The 19,354-nt window shown below is 46.6% G+C and overlaps 1 protein-coding gene across 1 annotated transcript in view; it reads right to left on the reverse strand.

The window, feature by feature from the left end:
• Positions 1-19,354, reverse strand: part of LOC140540759 (A disintegrin and metalloproteinase with thrombospondin motifs 2) — a 197,000-nt gene that overhangs the window by 35,226 nt on the left and 142,420 nt on the right. Inside the window, 2 exon segments of the mRNA XM_072663186.1 lie at positions 238-321; positions 14,209-14,408. Coding sequence (XP_072519287.1) covers positions 238-321; positions 14,209-14,408 — 284 coding nt within the window.

The raw sequence follows: 19,354 nt of genomic DNA on the forward strand, positions 1-19,354 counted from the left end.
CCATGAATTGAACCCCCACTATTAACAGACGCAGAGTGTGGAGAGCACACAGGCAACTGGGTGCATCATCTGAGGTGCATGTCGGTCTCCATCACTCTGCAGGGAAAGCCTGAGTAGAAGGTCTCTGATGTACCATTAGCAGCTGTGGAGAATGAGTAGGAAAAGAATACACACTCAAGCACACACACACACACACACACACACACACACACCTGAGCGTGGACACAGATCTCTTACCTTTTTGGCATCCACCAAGACAATCCGAACCAGAGCCACGTTGATCCGAGCTCCAAGGGAACGGTCATGGTAGATTTCGTTCACCTGCAGAGACATAAAAGGGTCTGCTTTAGATCCAGGCAGAGTGGACAGGACGGTTGTGGAGATTTACCCCAGGACTGATCTAGGGTCGCACAGTACTGTGAAAAAAGTTAGAGACCACCTTCTATTTCTTTCACCATTAAGTACTGAGAAGTTCTGAGAAGGTCAGATAATCCACCCACTGTGTGTTTTCCTGCATTGCTGTGAGGATTTAATTGCATTCAGCAAGACAAGAGTGTTAGTGAGGTTGGGATGTTGGATGATCACCACCCCACCTCATCTCCAACTCATCGCACCATACATCAATCCAGAGAACACACACAGTTCTTCCACTGCTCCACAGCTCAATGCGGGGGGCTTGATACCCCTCTATAAGCCCCCGTCTGGCATTATTAGGCAGCATGGTGCCAATAGGTTCATGCTCATCTGCTCCAGAGAGTCCTATTCTATTGGCAATACTTCTCTACAGGGACTAGACAAGCTGTGTGTGTGTGTGTGTGCATTTGCACATCTATGTCAGCAATGGGTGCACCTGAAAAGTAGCAGAATGCATTCATTTGAAGGGGTGTCTGCAAACATTTGGACATGTAGTGTAACTTAATAAAAAAGATGACAGTTAATGCAGGAAGGGGCTTTCCACCCACCCCCTCCAGGGCAATGCCTCACACACATAACAGTCCAAAAGCCCAAAGATTATGCAAAAGGCCCTGGTTCATTTCCCATGATCCTCCGCACTGACTTCTCACCCCTGAGCCTCTACTTATTGAGTTACCTGAAGGACGGCCCTAATGCACTGTGGGAAACGCGGTTCGCAGACACCGAGAGCGATGGAGGCAGACAAATTGGTACAGAAGTTCAGACATGGTGTCCTCTGCCTCTCTGGAAGCCTGCTAATGAGATGCTGGGATATACACACAAGCAGCAATAATGAGATTTCTGATGGATAGACATAGAGACATAGAGAGAGAGAGCGCGAGAGAGAGCGAGAGAGAGAGAGAGAGAGTGAGAGAGAGAGAGAGAGAGAGAGTGAGAGAGAGAGAGAGAGAGAGAGAGAGAGAGAGATGGAACGGCACCACAGCATCCTTGTGGACGACACCAATCGCCGCATCTCCTCCTTGCTTTTCTGATGTGTAAGATATGCTGGGGTTGCCTAGCAACCTGCAAACTTCAGAGTGGGGTGGGGCAGTGTGTGTGTGTGTGTGTCTATGTGTGCGTGTGTGTGTGCTGTTCCCACACAGGCTGAGAGCAGGTCTGCCAGAATGACTCTCCCCTGTTCAGACTACCTGTCTGTGTTTCCGTCTGCATGTTTATCCTCTCGCTTTGTGTTGTCTAGGTTACTGTGTCTTCCTCCGCCGTTGCCGCCGCCGCTGACAACTGAACCTCCGCTGGTCATTAGCGCTCCCGGACACAAACAATATAATGATCAGTCCTGTCGGCCCGCGGCCGCGTCCGTTACGTCCGGGCGCCTCCCAGGCCTGAGGCCACGTGAATGTGAAGAGTTGTGTAAGGCAGGTTCTTTCCTTTCACTCGCAGAAAAGGTGCCAGACACCCCGAACTCTTTAGTGACTTGCTGCGAGGGAGAGCGCGGCTCAGGGCGAGGCCTAGCAACTCGCTTAAACTCACACAAACAATCAGCTTCCGATCAGCCATAACATTAGAACCAGGTGAAGAGAGATCTAGGTGTTTCATAAGGACTAAGTAGCACCTGCCATGAGGTGGGATCTACGTATTAGGCAGCAAGTGAGCTCGGTCAGTTCTTCCAGGTGATGCGGTGCTAGGGTTAAAAGCAGGAAAAATGGGCAAACATGAGAAGTCTGAGACACTCTGACAAGAACCAAACTATAATGGCTGGATGACCAGACCAGAACATCTCCAGAACATCTCCAGAACATCTCCAGAACATCTCGTCTTGTGGGTTGTGGGTGTTTTTCTGGTATGCAAATGGTCCATAGAGGGACAAGCAAGGACACCCAAGGCCCAAGGCTCTTTTATGTGATCCATGGAGGCCTCACTTGCAGCTTACATGAGGGCTACAAGGGTCTGCTGGTAACATCTTGGTGCCAGATACCACAGGACACCTTCAGAGGCCTTGTGGAGTCCATGGCTCAATGGGTCAGAGATGCTCTGGTGGTGCGATGGGGACCTACGCAGACTTCATTCAAAGTCAATGATTAAAATCTTAATTGCAAGTCATTTTGGAGCATTTCTATTGGTCCACCGGTCCATTCTGTTGGACCATACGGCCAACTGCAAGATTTACATTATGTAGAGAAGTGAAAAACATCAAAAATGGACATCAATGCCCAAGTCCTGACGTTTTTAACCAATTTTATAATTTTTTAACCAATCAATAAATATTCAGAACAGACAAGAACAATATGAGTCCAGGCAAAAATGGTGTCCAAGGTCCATTCTGGTTCCGGACATATAGTGTAGGTCCAGCTCTCGGAGTGTCCAGAATGCTTGGGAATGATGCAGATACTAATCAGTGTGGATCACTGCTGATCTACAAGCGATTCAAGCCCTACAAGCAGGTGGTCGAATATCCAACAGGAAAAGCATGGCGCTCCCGATTTTATGCTAGACTGTTCACTGGCCTGATCACTGCGGCTTTAAGACTCCTCACCAACGACCAGAGCAGATGTTCAGCGTTCAACCCCCCTCAGTACTTCAGCATTTACTTCACCTCAGAGGGCTGAAGACTCTCTGGTGTTTTCTGTGCTGCTGAATCTCTAATCAAGGCCACTCGCTGGTTATACCAGCCAAAGTGGCACCATTACAAATACAAGCTGCCATCCCAGCGCTGCCAGAGAGCAGGGGCCGTCCACCGGCCGCGGAATAAAGGTCAGGAAAAGACAAGACAAACAACAAAGGTGCTGGTGATTAGGGGCCTATGCTTTAGTAGCAGGCCGATTCTGGCAGCACCAGGTCCAAGTAGGTCCTACAGTTAGCAGAGGAAGTTGGGAATGGCCACAGAAACAAGGGCAAAACCTGAAAACCACCAGATTTGGTCCCACCAATCACACGAAGCGCTAATCAAGACTGCCGTGCCGTCGTTCTAGACATGTGCCACCTAGTGGCGTGCAGTTTTAAGAGAATTAGGGACTAAATAATAATAAATTTGTCTAATTTCTCCCTTTTTCTCCCCCCCTAGCAGCATCAGTGCTCCTCTAGCTTTGCACTGGAACTACGAGGCTAACATACACTATATGGACAAAAGTATTGGGACACCTACTCATTCATTGTGTAGTTGTGCTAGTCAATGTAACAGAATTAGCAGTTAGCATTCTGCTACAACTGTGCTGGGCTGTCGAATGACACTGTACATTGTACGGACAAAAGTATTGGGACACCTGCTTGTTCATTGTTTCTTCCGAAATCCCATTTTGTTGGAGCAACTGTCAGAGCAACAGGGACCGTGCCGTTGTTTTAGACCTGCGCCACCTAGTGGCGTGCAGCTTTAAGGGAACTAGGGACGCACTGATCCGACCTTTCCTGTTACTGTTCTGATACCGATCCAATACCATTGTTGAATTAATAAACCCTATACCTCACCATGTGGGGGAGACTTAAGACTTGACTCAAACATTACTTTACTAACTTTAAAAACAAACAAACAAACAAACAAAACAATAGATGTAAATGAATTGAATTATTACTTATTTGTCTCTAAAATTAAGTTGGGCACGACTGCTGGGGGACTGCTGGTCTGGATCTGCTAATCTAGAACTGAGTCTGGTTCTCCGGCTCTCTGCAGATGATGTTGAGTAAAATGCTCCCGACACTAGGAGGGAAAGGGCTGAACACACGTCACCTCCCATACATGCAAAACCTGCCATCGCCTCCTTTTCAAACATCACTCAGGGGAGCTCCACCACACCAGCTAACCGACACCTAGCCACCCAGAGAGAAAGCAGCTAATTGCGCTCCATCAGACTCCGGCTGCTGATGGCAAAGCGGCAGGGCTCGGGATTCTTGCAACTTGCAGCCACTGGGCCACAGTTGTAGAGCTACTCAGAGCCCAAACCTGTACTTCTGAGCAGAGCATCAGCTAGTGAGGACACCCACATTGTAGATAACCCATCATGTCCTAGACAATCCTGTCATTAGTTGCTGTCACTGTCTGCAGTCTCAAATACCGTAACTAAGCAGCAAGCAGCTGTCTGCAAGCGCAGTGTGTCCCCTAAAATTACCCAGTCATTTTTATACCTCAACTTTGGCCTGGTGCTCACGTGGCCCTGCCAGGGCACAATTACTGTTCTCTGACCTTGACACCGGCTTTTAGACCATTAACGATGAGTAAATGAGGACCCCCACCCCCGGATCCGGTCCCACTTTATACAAACCCTACAGCATGCGGCACCTCAGGCCATCTCAACACTGCCTCCTTCACCCCAACCCACTTCAAAGAACCCCCCCCTATCCAGCAGCACAGTAACCCCCCCCCCCACCCGCTTTCCCCTCGTTAAAGGCTGGCTTTCAAGCGATAGCCCAGTAAAAACTCACACTATCGCCTTTCCCCAAACGTAGCCCATCTGTTCTGTATCTGAGTATCAGTGCTTCTCTAGCTTAGCACTGGAGCTACGAGGCTAACGTACACTATATGGACAAAAGTATTGGGACACCTGCTCAGTGATTGTGAAGCTGTGCTAGTCAACGAAACAAACTTAGCAGTTAGCATTCTGCTACAACTGTGCTGGGCTGTCGAATGACACTGTACACTGTATGGACAAAAGTATTGGGACACCTGCTCGTTCACTGTTTATTCCGAAATCAAGGACAATAAAAAAGAGTTGATCCTGCTTTTGTTGGAGTAACTGTCTCGGGAAGAAGACTTTCTACTAGATTTTGGAAGAGCATTGCTGCGAGGATTTGATTGCATTCTGCGACAAAAGAGGTCAGGATGTCAGGTGATCACCACACCACCTCAACCTAATGTCCACTAACTCAGGCAAAAGTATTAGATGAAGCTCCACCATCCTTCCATCATTCTAGAGAACACAGTTCTTCCACTGCTCCACAGCTCCTCAATGCTGGGGGGTTTTTATACCCCTCCTCTAGCCCACGCCTGGCATTATTAGGCAGCATGGTGCCAATAGGTTCATGTTTATCTGCTCCAGAGAGTCCTATTCTATTTGCAGGACTTCTCTACACGTGTCAGCAATGGGTGCAGCTTAAAGTAGCTGAATGCATTCATTAGAAGATGTCCTGGCTGCATTTAGGATGGGGGAAACACCAGTACTTAAAAATACACAGAGTGTTTAGCCGGTAGTTTGAAAGGGAAAGGAGGTGATTGTGAGGTCGCCTTCTCTGCAGCCTTATACACAGAGATCGAGCCCCAACCCATCTCTCAGTCCCCCTCTCTCTCTCTCTCTCTAATGACTGTGAAAGTGTGGTTCTCATTAGTGCTGCCCTGGTTGCTGGCCTTGTTCAGGAGCTCAGAGTTTCATCAGCTGCTCCACAGCCTACAGGTAACTAATGGAGACCTAGAGGTCGGCAAGTCAGAAAATCATTAATATCCAATTAATAATGCAGTAGGGGCTGGTTGGGAAGAGGGAGTGAGGATGTGGTGGGGGTGGGGGGTAGGGATGGGGAAGGGAGATGTGGTTGGAGGAGAGGATGCTAAAATAGGAAGAAACCAAAGAAGAGAGACGGGAGACTGGGTTAGATAATAGAGAGAGAGAGAGAGAGAGAGAGAGGGGAAGGAGAAGGAATAAACAAACAGAAAAAGACAAAAAAAAAAAAAAAAAAGCCCAAACAGCCGCCGCACACAAAAAGTGCCAAGTCAGATTTATCAAACCAAGCCGTTTCACGTGGAGACGCCACCAGTGGGTTCTTAATCTTATACAAAAGTCAGGTTTCCACCTGCTATGACTGTGTGAAGCAGAGCTCCAGACGCTGGCTCGAATCCGGTGGGCCTAGGCTGCTCACATTGAGTTCAGATGTAATTTCTCAAATATGTGTCGAGCTCGGCTCGGCTCGGGTTCGAGTCAAGTCTTTGGTTGCCTTATGTGGAATAATACCGTATATTTTGCTGAGGTGAAAAGTAGAAACTTCCAGAGATGAGTTTTGAGTGGGTAGAGAGATTGGTTACAGTCTCAGTATCTGCAGTATATGTTAGCAATGTTAGCCTAGCATCTACCGTTCTAAACTAAGAAAGCACACATCAGATATTAAACATGGCTGATCGACTGCATGTGGGGTCAGGGATCAGTGTTTTTTTGCTAAACTGTTCCTTTAAATGCTGGATGTCCAAGAATTTCCCCATTATAAAAATGATGGCGAGACAGAAGCTTTTGTTTAATGTTATACTGACATCATATTAACTATAGCTGATAAACTAAGCTCATTAATAAAATGGCAAAAAAAGAAAGCGTCACTAACAGAAAACAAGAACAAATTAAAGTAGGACAGTAAGAACAAAAGAAGGGAAAAGGAAGGAAAGAAAAAAATAACAAAGCAATGAAAAAAAAGATAAATTAAGTAAAGAAGACAGAAAGAAAGAACAAAGGAAAAAATCCAAAGAAAAAAAAGCAAGAAAAAATAAATAAAAAAATGAACAAAGCAAGAAAAAAGTAAAGAGAGTAAAGAAGTAAAAAAAAGGAATAAAACAAAACAAAGGAATGGAAGCACAAATGAAGGAAAGAAAGAAAAAAAGAGAAAAAATAAAATGAAAAAAACAAAAAATGAACAATTTGAAAAGGAAAAAACAAAGGATGAAAAGAAAGAAAAAAATATTTAAAAAAGAAATCTGAAAAGAAATAAGAAGGAAAGGAAGAAAAAAGAAAGAAGTAAAGAACCAACTGGAAAAAGAACAAGAACAAAGGAGAAGAAAATAAAGAAAGAAAGAACAAAAGAAAAAAGAAGATGGAAAATAAAGAGAAAAGAAAAAAATGGAAAGAAAAAACAGATGAAGAAAAAGTAAACAAAACAAAAAAGAAGGAAATAAAGAAGAAAAAGTGAGCAAAAAAAGATAGTAAAGAATGTAAAGAAAAAAGTAAAAGAACAAAAGAAGGAAATAATGCAAAAAAACAAAAAAGAAAAAACAAAAAGAAAAAACAGTAAAGAAAGAAGGTATAATTTGATTCCAGGTCATTTTGGAGCTTTTCTATTGGTCCATTCGTCACAAAATTTGACACAATATAAAGAACAACCAGATTCACATGATGTCAAAAACTCGAGATGGTTTCGAGATGGATAGTCCAATAGTGATGATATGCATAAATTCATGCAGATGTAACTGTTTATATGTTGGTAATATATATATATATATATATATATCTTAGGATCTAAACTAATAATAATAATAATAATAATCATAATAAAGTCAGGTAAGCTGGGTCCATGTTTTGGGGCGATACTGTAAGTGCCGCTCCGGCCTGGAACTCTTGACCTCTCTCGCTCCATCCTCCCGTCTCCTCTACCTTCACGCAGCAGAGGGACGTGGTGGGGTGTGCTGGTGGGCAGTGTTTGCTCTGCCTCATTACTGAATCTCTGCCATTTTCACCTGACATTTTGGACTATTATTACCTGTCTGACATTTCAGGTCCAGAACAACGTGTCTACAAAGAGCTGATTACATCACGGCCTCTCCGCTCTCGCCTTGTTTACTCCAGGACAGTGACTACTATAGAGGGAAGCAATTAATACTGCCGGCTCGCAGTTCACACAATTAGCGCTGAGCACAAAGGTCTGTGATCCGTTACCGAGGTGGCTAAGCCCTCCCAGCGCTAATATGAATATGAGTTATGAGTGTGGAGCTCGCTGGGGTACTGGGTATGGGGGCCCGTGACCAGCGGTGGAGAAGTCCGGAAAGCAAGAATCCTCCCCAGGATTTTGCTCCTACTGCCTGGACAGCTCTGCTGCAGGGTTCTTGCTTTCCGGATCTGGATTCTCCACCACCGCAAATGGCCAGCAGGACTGAAAGAAGCCATTGACAAAAGTATTGGGACACCTGCTTATCATTCATTATTTCTTCCTAAATCTGCTTTTGTTGGAGCAACTGTCCAGCTAAGAAGAAGTCTTTCTACTAGATTTTGGAGGAGCACTGCCATGAGGATTTGCATCCAGCAAAAACAGAGTTAGTGAGGTTGGGATGCTGGATGATCACCACCTCACCTCTTCCCCAACTTCCTCAAGGAACATCATTCTACGAGTTCCACTGCTCCACAGCTCAATGTTGGGGGCTTCGTACCTCACTCCACGCCTGGCATTAGGCAGCATGGTGCCAAGAGGTTCATGTCTATCTGCTCCAGGGGGTCTTATTCTATTGGCAGTAATTCAGTACTTACATTTACATTTACATTTATGGCATTTAGCAGACGCTCTTATCCAGAGCGACTTACAAAGTGCTTTGCTATTTACCCAAGAAAGCCTCAGCTAGTTAGAATAGACTAATACAAAAGATACCTCCAAGCTTAGACATTACTAAACACAATACAATAAGGCAACCATAGAACTATTCGTCCAAGTACTCTCTGAAGAGGTGGGTCTTCAGTCTGCGTTTGAAGACAGCGAGCGACTCGGCCGTTCGGACATCCAGGGGCAGCTCGTTCCACCACTTTGGTGCCAGGACAGAAAAAAGCCTGGACGCTTGTCTTCCGCGGATTTTGAGGGATGGTGGGTCGAGCCGAGCCGTACTTGAAGCTCGAAGGGCTCTTGGTGCGGATCGGCTTTTGACCATTGCCATCAGATACGGAGGGGCTGGTCCGTTCTTGGCTTTGTAGGCCAGCGTCAGGGTTTTAAATCTGATGCGGGCAGCTACAGGAAGCCAGTGGAGAGAACGCAGCAGTGGAGTGACATGGCTGAATTTAGGGACACTTCTTTTTTTAGGGGAATTTAGGGGTACTTCTCTGCTATGTGTGTATCTATGTATTTGCTATGGGTGCAACTTAAAGTAACTGGATGCTTTCATTAGGAGTGGTGTCCACAAACATTTGGCAATGTTGTGGTATACCCTTAAGATACTGAAGGTGTAAGAAGGTGTAAGAAGGTTGTGCACGATGCCATAGGAGAACCACAGCAGGTCTTGTGGGGTGTTCCCGGTATGTGGATGTGCAAGTATGGTCCACCTGGGGAACGGACCACAGGTCCAAGGTCATGGGTGCCCAAGGCTCACTGATGAGCTCCATGGAGGCCCCACCTCACACCTTACAATGCTTACAGGATCTGCTGCTGACGTTGTGGTGCTAGATACTACAGCCCATGCCTTGAGGGGTCAGAACTGTTTTTCGGTGGCATGAGGACAGTGGTTTTAATGTTATGGCTCATGGTTGTATGCAGCACAGGAGCTGTAGAACTCCTACATGAAACCTAGTAAATCAGACAGAAGGATGGAGGTGGAGCAGGGCTGACTGGAGTTGGGTCAATGGTGCGATGCCTGTCCATCTCATCGACTTCCCCATCATTTCCCATGGACTTATTAAAGCAGCTAATCAAACCCCCAGAGCATTTTTTAAAGAATCGCTGCTCTCAGGTCTCCCAGCTGAGGCCGGCATAGGTCATCAATTGGGTTCTCAGGCACTACAAACACACACACACACACACACACACACATACACACACCCACGCTGAGATCAACATATCGAGTTAATTCAGGAGAAGAAGAGAGAAGACGCAATTCACACACACTCACACAGTGAGTATATATATATGGACAAAAGTATTGGGACACTTGCTCATTCCTTGTTTCTTCTGAAATCAAGCTTATTAAAAAGTAGTAACTATTTTAGTAACTGTCTCTACTGTTCAGAGAAGACAGCAAGGCATTGCTGTGAGGATTTGATTGCATTCAGCACCCTCCTCATCACCTCATCATCCTCAACTCCACAAACTCATCCATTCATCACGTATCGACTGGAACACCATCATCAACGTCCCTTCTAGCCCACGCCTGGCATTGGGCACGGTGCCAATAGGTTTATGGTTATCTGTTCCAGAGAGTCCTATTCTATTGGCAGTTCTCATTCTCAATCACGCCGTCTCTTTCTCTCTCAAACTTTCTCTCTCTCGCCCTTTCTGTCTCTCTCTCTCTCTCTCTCTTCCTGATTCTGTCTCTCTCATCTCGCTGTCTTTCACTCTCTCTCGCTCACTCTTTCTGTCTCTCTTGCATTGTCTCTCTCACTATCTCACTCTCTCTCGCACACTCTCTCATTCTGTCTCTCATTCAGTCATTTTGTCTGTCTCTCGTCCTGTCTCTCTCTCTCTCTCTCTCTCTTTCATTGTCTCTCTCTCTCTTCACTGAAACCTTTTGAAACACATGCAGAAAAACAACACACTAGTAAAACACACACACACACACACACACACACACACACACACACACACACACTCAGTACGAGAGTTCTGAAAAGAGAAGCCAAGAGGAAGAGCAGGGAAAGGGTGGGGGAAAGGGTGGGGGAAAGGGTGGGGGAAAGGGAGGGGGGGTTGGTGGTGGGGGTGGGGGGCGTAAAATCCCGCTCTTACGTCTCATCACTTGCTTTTTGTCTCGCTCTTTTCACTCGTTCTGCGAGTGGCGCCAGGGAGACTCGCTCTCCAAAAATGAGCAGAGTAAACTTTCAAGAAGAAAGTGGCGAGAAGCTCAACGCGTGGGAGAGAGAGAGAGAGAGAGAGAGGAAGAGAGAGAGAGGAAGAGAGAGAGAGAGAGAGAGAGAGAGAGAGAGAGAGAGAGGATGACATTATTTATATATTTCTGTTTATGTTTTTTCAGTAATTTATTCTGAATACTCCGTTTGAAATCCGCCCCCCTCCCCGTCCGCCCGGATGAGAAGGCAGATGCGGAAGGTTCGGCTCTGGAAACACCTGATGAACGGGAAAATATGTCACATCTGAACACACATTGCCGTCTGTGCCGCACCAATGCATCTGTCACCTCACTGTCGGTCACTGCAGCCTGACCGACACGAGCGCTTCCTGACCACCATCAGAACTGACACCAGCAGCCAATACCATTTCACACTCCTTCATAAACTGAACTGGCAAATATGCTGTGAACTTCAGCCTTGGGGCGCTTTCACACCCACCCTGTTTGGTCCAGACCTTCAGAATTTTTCCGTTTGGTCCGAACCAAAATGTGAAAGAAGGTGAAGGTGCCTCAGAAGTGGTTTATTCCGGACCAAAGATTTGGACTAATGCATGCAACTGATGCATGGCTGGGTGGGTTTGGACTTTCTGACCAATCACAGGCAGTTGAGGCAGGCTATCGTCACCCATCAAACATCAGCAGAAGAAGGGCTGAGTGGCTCAGTGTGGCTCAGCACGGCTCAGTGGTCTAATACCCCACCGCTTTGGCCCGGGGCTCACAAGTTTGAATCCTTTGCCATCAGCAGCCGGAGTCTGAGGGAGCACAATTGGCTGGGCTCTCTCTGGGTGGGTAGATGACCCTCTCTCTCCACTCCGGCCGGCACAGGTGTCAGTTAGCTGATGCGGTGGGGCTGGGTGTGTCGGCTGCCCGGCGAGGTTGCATCATTATGGCTTGGGTGTTTCTATAGCCAATTCTGATGTTTTCACAGCCTGCCTTTGAAGTGGCTGTACATCGTGGCTTGGGTGTGACTCTACATTATGGCTTGGGTGTTTCCAGGGCCTGCCTCGGGTATGACTCTACATTATGGCTTGGGTGTTTCCAGGGCCTTCCTCGGGTATGACTCTACATTATGGCTTGGGTGTTTCCAGGGCCTGCCTCGGGTATGACTCTACATTATGGCTTGGGTGTTTCCAGGGCCTGCCTCGGGTATGACTCTACATTATGGCTCTGTTTCCAGGGCCTGCCTCGGGTATGACTCTACATTATGGCTCTGTTTCCAGGTCCTGCCTCGGGTATGACTCTACATTATGGCTTGGGTGTTTCCAGGGCCTGCCTCGGGTATGACTCTACATTATGGCTTGGGTGTTTCCAGGACCTGCCTCTGGTATGACTCTACATTATGGCTTGGGTGTTTCCAGGACCTGCCTCGGGTATGACTCTACATTATGGCTTGGGTGTTTCCAGGACCTGCCTCGGGTATGACTCTACATTATGGCTTGGGTGTTTCCAGGACCTGCTTCGGGTATGACTCTACATTATGGCTTGGGTGTTTCCAGGGCCTGCCTCTGGTATGACTCTACATTATGGCTCTGTTTCCAGGGCCTGCCTCGGGTATGACTCTACATTATGGCTTCAGTGTGTCCAGGGCCTGCCTCGGGTATGACTCTATATTATGGCTTGGGTGTTTCCAGGACCTGCCTCGGGTATGACTCTACATTATGGCTTGGGTGTTTCCAGGACCTGCCTCGGGTATGACTCTACATTATGGCTTGGGTGTTTCCATGGCCCTTCTCTGGACTGACTCCACGTCACAGCCTGGAAGTTTTCACGCCCCGCCTTCGCAGTTACTGTACATTGCGGCTTGGATGATCCCATGGCCCGCCTCTAAAATGACTCTATATTATGGCTTAGGTGTTTCTGTAGCCCTACTTTGGGCTGACTTCACATCGTAGCTTGAAAGGTTCCATGGCTGGCCACTGGAGTGACCCTATATTGCTGATTGTTGATTTCCAGAGTGTCTCTTTTGAGGCTAGGACTTGCCAATCTCTCTACATAATGGCTTGGAGCCTTAACATGCCAGCTGCCTTGAGTGACTTAATGGCTCTGAGGGTTCCAGGGCTGAGTAAGACTTTTCCCTTGCTCATAAGGACTCTCTCTAGGCCAGCTAAGTGACTTTACACCATGGACTGGGGAGTTGTCCCACCTGCCTGCTAGGGAATTATGTGCTACACAAATTATTATTATTATTATTATTATTCCTAATAATAATAATAACACCCAATATATAGGAGCCCTACCTCGTCCTGCCAGATTGTTTTAACCTTACTGTTTTAACCTCCCTCTCTCTCTCTCTCTCTCTCTCTCTCTCTCTAATCGTGTCTCTCTCTCTGCCCCCCCTCCACCACCCGGGCATGTTTAATTTGAGAAGATTAAAGGATGGATTGGGAGGAGCAGATGAGCGAGCTTTTCACTCAGAGCCATATTTTCCCCCGGCTTACTGTCACCTCAGACCACACCACGCAATGCCCCTGACCTACTGCGGCCAGATTTACCTGAGCCGGCCGCTTACATCATCTGCGCTGGACAAAGCTCTAAAACACCAGAACACGTAGACCCAAAACCCAGAAAACGATGACTGGCAAGTTAAACAGCCATGATAAAAGCTGCATTTTACACCAGCGAACAGCATCTGACCAGGAATCAAAATGACCCTATGGCCAAAAGTTTGCGGACACCCCTCTTTACTATGGAGTTGTGGTGTTTCAGGCTTTAGATCTTTAAACTTTAAAGATTATGTATTATTATTTAATAATAAATAGGACACCACTTTTGTCACGTGGGAATTAATGGATTTTTTGCTCTGCTAGAGCTGCCCCAGACAACTGTAAGTGCTAGTAGTGTGAAACAGCAGCTCGGCCACAAAGCAGTGGATGGGACAAGCACCCAGAGCAGGGCCACAGAGTACTGAAGTGCGTATCCCTTTTCTGCTACAGCATGATTGTGCTCCGGTCCACAAAAACAAGACCCATAAAGATGTGGTTTGACCAGTTTGGTGTGGAAGAAATCCAGTGACCTGCACAGAGCCTTGATCTTAACCCTACTGGACACTTTTGGAATAGATTAGAATGTTGATTATTAGCCACATCTTGTTGCTCAACATCAATGTCTAATCTTAGAAATGATGAAATGAGCACCTTCAGGTGTCCACATACTTTCAGATTTTCACATACAGCATCAGTACAATAAAAAAGAACCACACTATCCTTCACTGTTAGCCTTGTTAGCCTTTTGTAGTGAAGCCTTCACTAGTGAACTCCACTATTTACAGCGCAACATGGGGAGCAGTCAGGGTTCAAACAAACACTCACAATGTTCATGAGTGTGAGGAGGTACTTCCCCACGCGCTGTGGGCCGTGGAACTGCACCACCGAGTCGTCCACCCCCAGTAGCACCTCGATGTTGTAGGCTCGTTCAGGAGACTGCCTGCGGGCTCTCCGGCTCTGGTTCAGGCTCCGCTCTACTCCCTCATATATAGTCTCCAAGTCCATCAGCCCTCCTAGATCAGCACCTACAACACAAACACACAAACACACATTAATATGAACATCTGTTCAGTGATGTTGGATGTGAATGACCTCCACCATTAACCCATGCATGCGGTGAAAACACACACACACTCACACACACATTAAGATGACGGTTGAAGGGTGGGTGCCTTGATTAAGGGCACTTCAACTGTGTCCTGTCGGTTCAGGGGATCAAACCGGTGACACCGGCAATCACATGCAATCAACACGACTCTAGATGGTCAAAAGTATGCAGACACCCCTGCTTATTATTGAGTTGAGGTGCTTCAGCCTTTAGATCTTTAGACTTTAAATCCTTTAAGTCAAAGGACACCACTTTTGTCGTAGGTAAATTGATTGAATTAGTGCTAGAGCTGCCCCAGACAACTGTAAGTGCTGAAGAGTGCTGAAGTGTGTATTCCTTTTCTGTTACAGCAGTGAACACACACAGACACGCACACACATATATATAGACACCCTAGTGAACACACACACACACTAGATGGACAATGAGTACCCATACAGGCACTTTAGCCATGTCCTATCGGTTCAGGGCATCAAACCACCGACCTTCCGGTCACACAGACACTTCTCTAACCTTCAGGACATGAACTTGTGTCTGAATACTTTTGAACATAATAATGTATGTATGATCTCGGTCCGTTCGACCGCAGTCAGTCCTGAGATGCAATCCGACAACCCTCCAGACCCGCTTCTCCTAGCACAGTCGCACCTGCCACCCCTGCAGAACAGAGTCAGTGGCATTAGAACACAGGCAGCTGTGTCGGGTCTCAAAGGGCATCGGCGCTGGTTGGAACATGGTGGAGAGAACATGAGCTGAAACATGCAGCAGCATCTCCACTCCCATCTCCATCACCCAGTCAGCTGGGGCCATCGTCTCTGCTCCGATTATGTAACGTTTCCTTGGCAACCTGCTCATGGGTAAAACAATGCTCCGGCGCAGGCTAATATTGGCTCGGCAGCCACTTCCTTATTGGAAGATAATCCTGGAAGTCAGACTGAAATTCATCATCTTAACACTCGATGTCTGCCGCACGTTATTAAAGCACGGCCGAGCGAGCCGAGCGCTGCGGAACGCCCAGAGAGCCGAACCCAAGGAAAAACAGCTTTTCTAAGGGTGGGGGGGGGTGGGGGTGCAACTTCATTCCGCTGCCAGGTGTTCCTGTCTGCAGTTTGCACATCAGCACACGTCCCCCCTACCCCTCCCTTTCCCCCCACCACCCTAGAACCTTGTTAACCAAATTAACACACACTAAAAAAAGTGCATTCTCCCTCAAAACAATTATTGTTTTGCTTCGACGCTGTTTTTTATGAGTCTGATGTAATATCCACGCCATCTGCTTTAAATGATATATTCGGCTATTTTTCCTTGAAGGTTACGCAAGAAGCTCTGTGGTAAACAGGTTTCCGCTGCTTTTCTTTCTGTTTCCTTATGATTTCTTTTGTTCAAGGGAAAAAAAAAACACATCTGAGACTTAAATAATATTTTTTTTATTGTCCTCTGTGGCTTTAATGGGAATCTGGCGGTGACGTGCTTAGTTAGCGCACTACACACTTCATTAGACATGAAGAAGATATTACTGTCTGACATACACTGACTGGCCACTTTATTAGAAACACCTACCCTGTGCCTGCACTCACTAGAAACACCCAACTGTGCTCACATAGACTGGCTATCTGTGTGAATTTCCACACTGGCCACTTTATTAGAAACCCCTAACTGTACTTCTACTCAGAAATCCCTACTTTGTGCTTCCATTAAGTGGCCAATTTATTGGAAACACCTACCATGTGCCTGCACTCACTAGAAACACCCAACTGTGCTCACATAGACTGGCTACCTATGTGAATTTCCACACTGGCCACTTTATTAGAAACCCCTAACTGTACTACTACTCAGAAATCCCTACTGTGTGCTTCCATTGAGTGGCCAATTTATTGGAAACACCCACCTTGTACTTCCACTCTCTGGTCATTTTATTAGAAACTCTTATGTCAATTTCCACACTGGTCACTTTATTAGAAACACCTACCTTGTGCTTGCACTCACTGGCCACATTATTAGAAACCCCTAACTGTACCTCTACTCAGAAATCCCTACTTTGTGCTTCCATTGAGTGGCCAATTTATTGGAAACACCTACCATGTGCCTGCACTCACTAGAAACACCCAACTGTGCTCACATAGACTGGCTACCTATGTGAATTTCCACCCTGGCCACTTTATTAGAAACCCCTAACTGTACTACTACTCAGAAATCCCTACTTTGTGCTTCCATTGAGTGGCCAATTTATTGGAAACACCTACCATGTGCTTCCATTCACTGGCCACTTTATTGGAAACACCTACCTGTGCTTCAGAGAGAGTGAGGGAGAGAGAGAGAGAGGGATATAGAGAGAGAGAGAGAGAGAGAGAGAGAGAGGAGGATAAGGGGACATGAACAGAAAAGAAAAGTGGGAAAGACAGTAGTAGAAAGAAGAAGTGAGAGAGAGAGAGAGAGAGAGAGAGAGAGAAGTGGTGAGGAGAGAAGGAGAGAAGGAGAGATAGAGAGAGAGACATAGGGAGACAGTGCTCCTGCTGGCCGGCTCCTGAGAGGGCTTTTCAGATTCAGACGAGGCCACGCCCTTATCAGGACACAAAGCTACTTTGTCTTTCAACCTTTATAAATGTCAAGAATGTCTGAGAGCCTATAGAGGAGAAGGTGAGAGCAAGAACAAAAACGCAGAGAGAGAGAGAGAGAGAGAGAGAGAGAGAGAAAGAGAGAGAGAGAGAGAGAGAGAGAGAGAGAGAGAGAGAGAGAAAGAGAGAGAGAGAGAGAGAGAGAGAGAGCGTTTTGTACTAACACTTCCTGTTAGTACAAAACAGGATAGTATGCTAATATTTAGTCGCTCTATTAGGATTGGTATATCATCTATACCCTAAGTGTGAAGTATGCAATTGGGACGCAGCCCTTGTTTCTGGGGGAAGCTGTGGGCTGAGGGCTTAATCTTAACCTCATGAAACCTTCCAACCTCGAGCTTCAGCACTACACCACGATTTGGCATCTCGAAGTTCCATAACAAATCCGTTCGGTCTGTGTCCTTCGCCTGAAGCATCTCAAGGAATGTGTTTACACCAAAAAATAAAAGTCATCGTCCAGCTTAAACATTCGCTATCGATAAAGATCTTCTGCTCACTTCTACTGACGTTACGCCAATTCGCTCCTCGTGACGCTTCAACAGCAGCCGGTTCTTTTCTGTGCTGTCACTAAGAGCTCACACTACTCACACTAGACCCTGCTGACTTACCTCGTACCCCAGCATGGCTGTCCCTACAACCACCACAACCTGTAGCAATGGGACTGCGTGAAACACCAACACCTGAATTCAATGATTAAGAGGTGCGTCCCAATACTTTTGTCCATACAGTGTATCAAGGCTCATCGGAACGAATGTCTAAGTATTAGATTCTAGAATACTAATTATTATTTATTTGTTTTATATAAAAGCAGTAAATGGATGACCTCCTGAAAGACAGGAATGTGCCCTGGCTGACCTCTGGTGACCTTTAGTGACCTGTCTGCGGCAAGGCCGGCCAACGGATAGGTGGATTTCTGTGGTACTGCTTCTGGAGAGGTGGTTTGTGGTTGCAAATTCTGTAATCTGTAATCTGAGTGGGTGGGTGCAGACCCTCCACACCATGTCCATCACTATTCCAAGGGTGTTCTTAAGGTGTCTGGAGGCATCTGGCGCAGTAGAACTACACAGCCGGCATTAGCCAGGTGTCATTAGACAATGAGGGTGGTGTGTGGAGTAGACGGCTCAACCAGCCTCTGTCTGCTGCTGCCACTGAAACACACACACACACACACTTACACTCATGCTAAGGAGTGGAAGTCCAACCTGAGGGAAATCAGAGACTGCAGAACATATTTGCTAATTGCCGCTCCTCATCTAATGCACTCTCTCCCTGTGTCTTTTAATCTTTAATGATGTGTTGTTGTAAAGCCAGGATCGAATTAAGCCTTTAGGACCCGGCTAAAGAGAGCAAGTAATAAACATCAGTGAGTAAATCATTTTCAGCAGTAATCAACTACACCATTTGATTAAGATCTATGCTAATACACCATTGAGGATCTACTAATATCTTTAACAGGAAACCCGATACACAATAATAGTCATTTCAGGGGTCCGATGAGTGTAATATTACCTCGTAATACAATAACAATCTCCCAAAACAGCTGTTAGGCCTCAAGTACATGATAAAACAAGCAAATCTCTGTAGAACGTACAGGATCTGACTGTCCACAAAAAATAAAACATCAGTGAGGTATTAGCGGTATTAGATGGAGCTCCACCAATCCAGAGAACTTCAACATCTCCACTGCTCCACATCCCAACGCTGGAGCTTCCAGGACGGCTCCATCGTTTCAGCCTATCCTAATCTTACATGGGTCCCACTTAGGCCCAATATGCAGTGTACAAGCCATATAGGGTCCATGTTTAACCCCCATAACCCTGGTGGGACCCTAGTGAGCATCCACATGTGGGCGCCCAACATGGAACCCATGGACAAACCTGTCTTCTGGTTCTCAGATGGGCTACTCATACAGGCCCAACATCTGGATACCCCTCCAGCCAACAGTTGGCAGTAGGCATGGTGACCTTAAGCTCATCCCAAAGGGATTGGATGGAGCTCCAACACTCCAGGCAACAGTATCACCACTCCATAGCCCAATTCTGGGAGGTTTTGGACCCCTCTAGCTGAAGGTGGCCTCAGGCTCATGTCCGGCTGTTCCAGGAGTGGTGCAGATGAATGATAAGTTGAATGATGAGCTCTGGATTGCAAACGCCACCCCAACTCATCCAAAGATTCTGGATAGAGATCCATCACTGCAGAGAACGCAGATCCACTGCTTCACAGACCAAGCGCTGGGGTGTGGGCTTTA

This window comes from Salminus brasiliensis, chromosome 19 (genome assembly GCF_030463535.1).
Source record: "Salminus brasiliensis chromosome 19, fSalBra1.hap2, whole genome shotgun sequence".
NCBI lineage: Eukaryota > Metazoa > Chordata > Actinopteri > Characiformes > Bryconidae > Salminus > Salminus brasiliensis.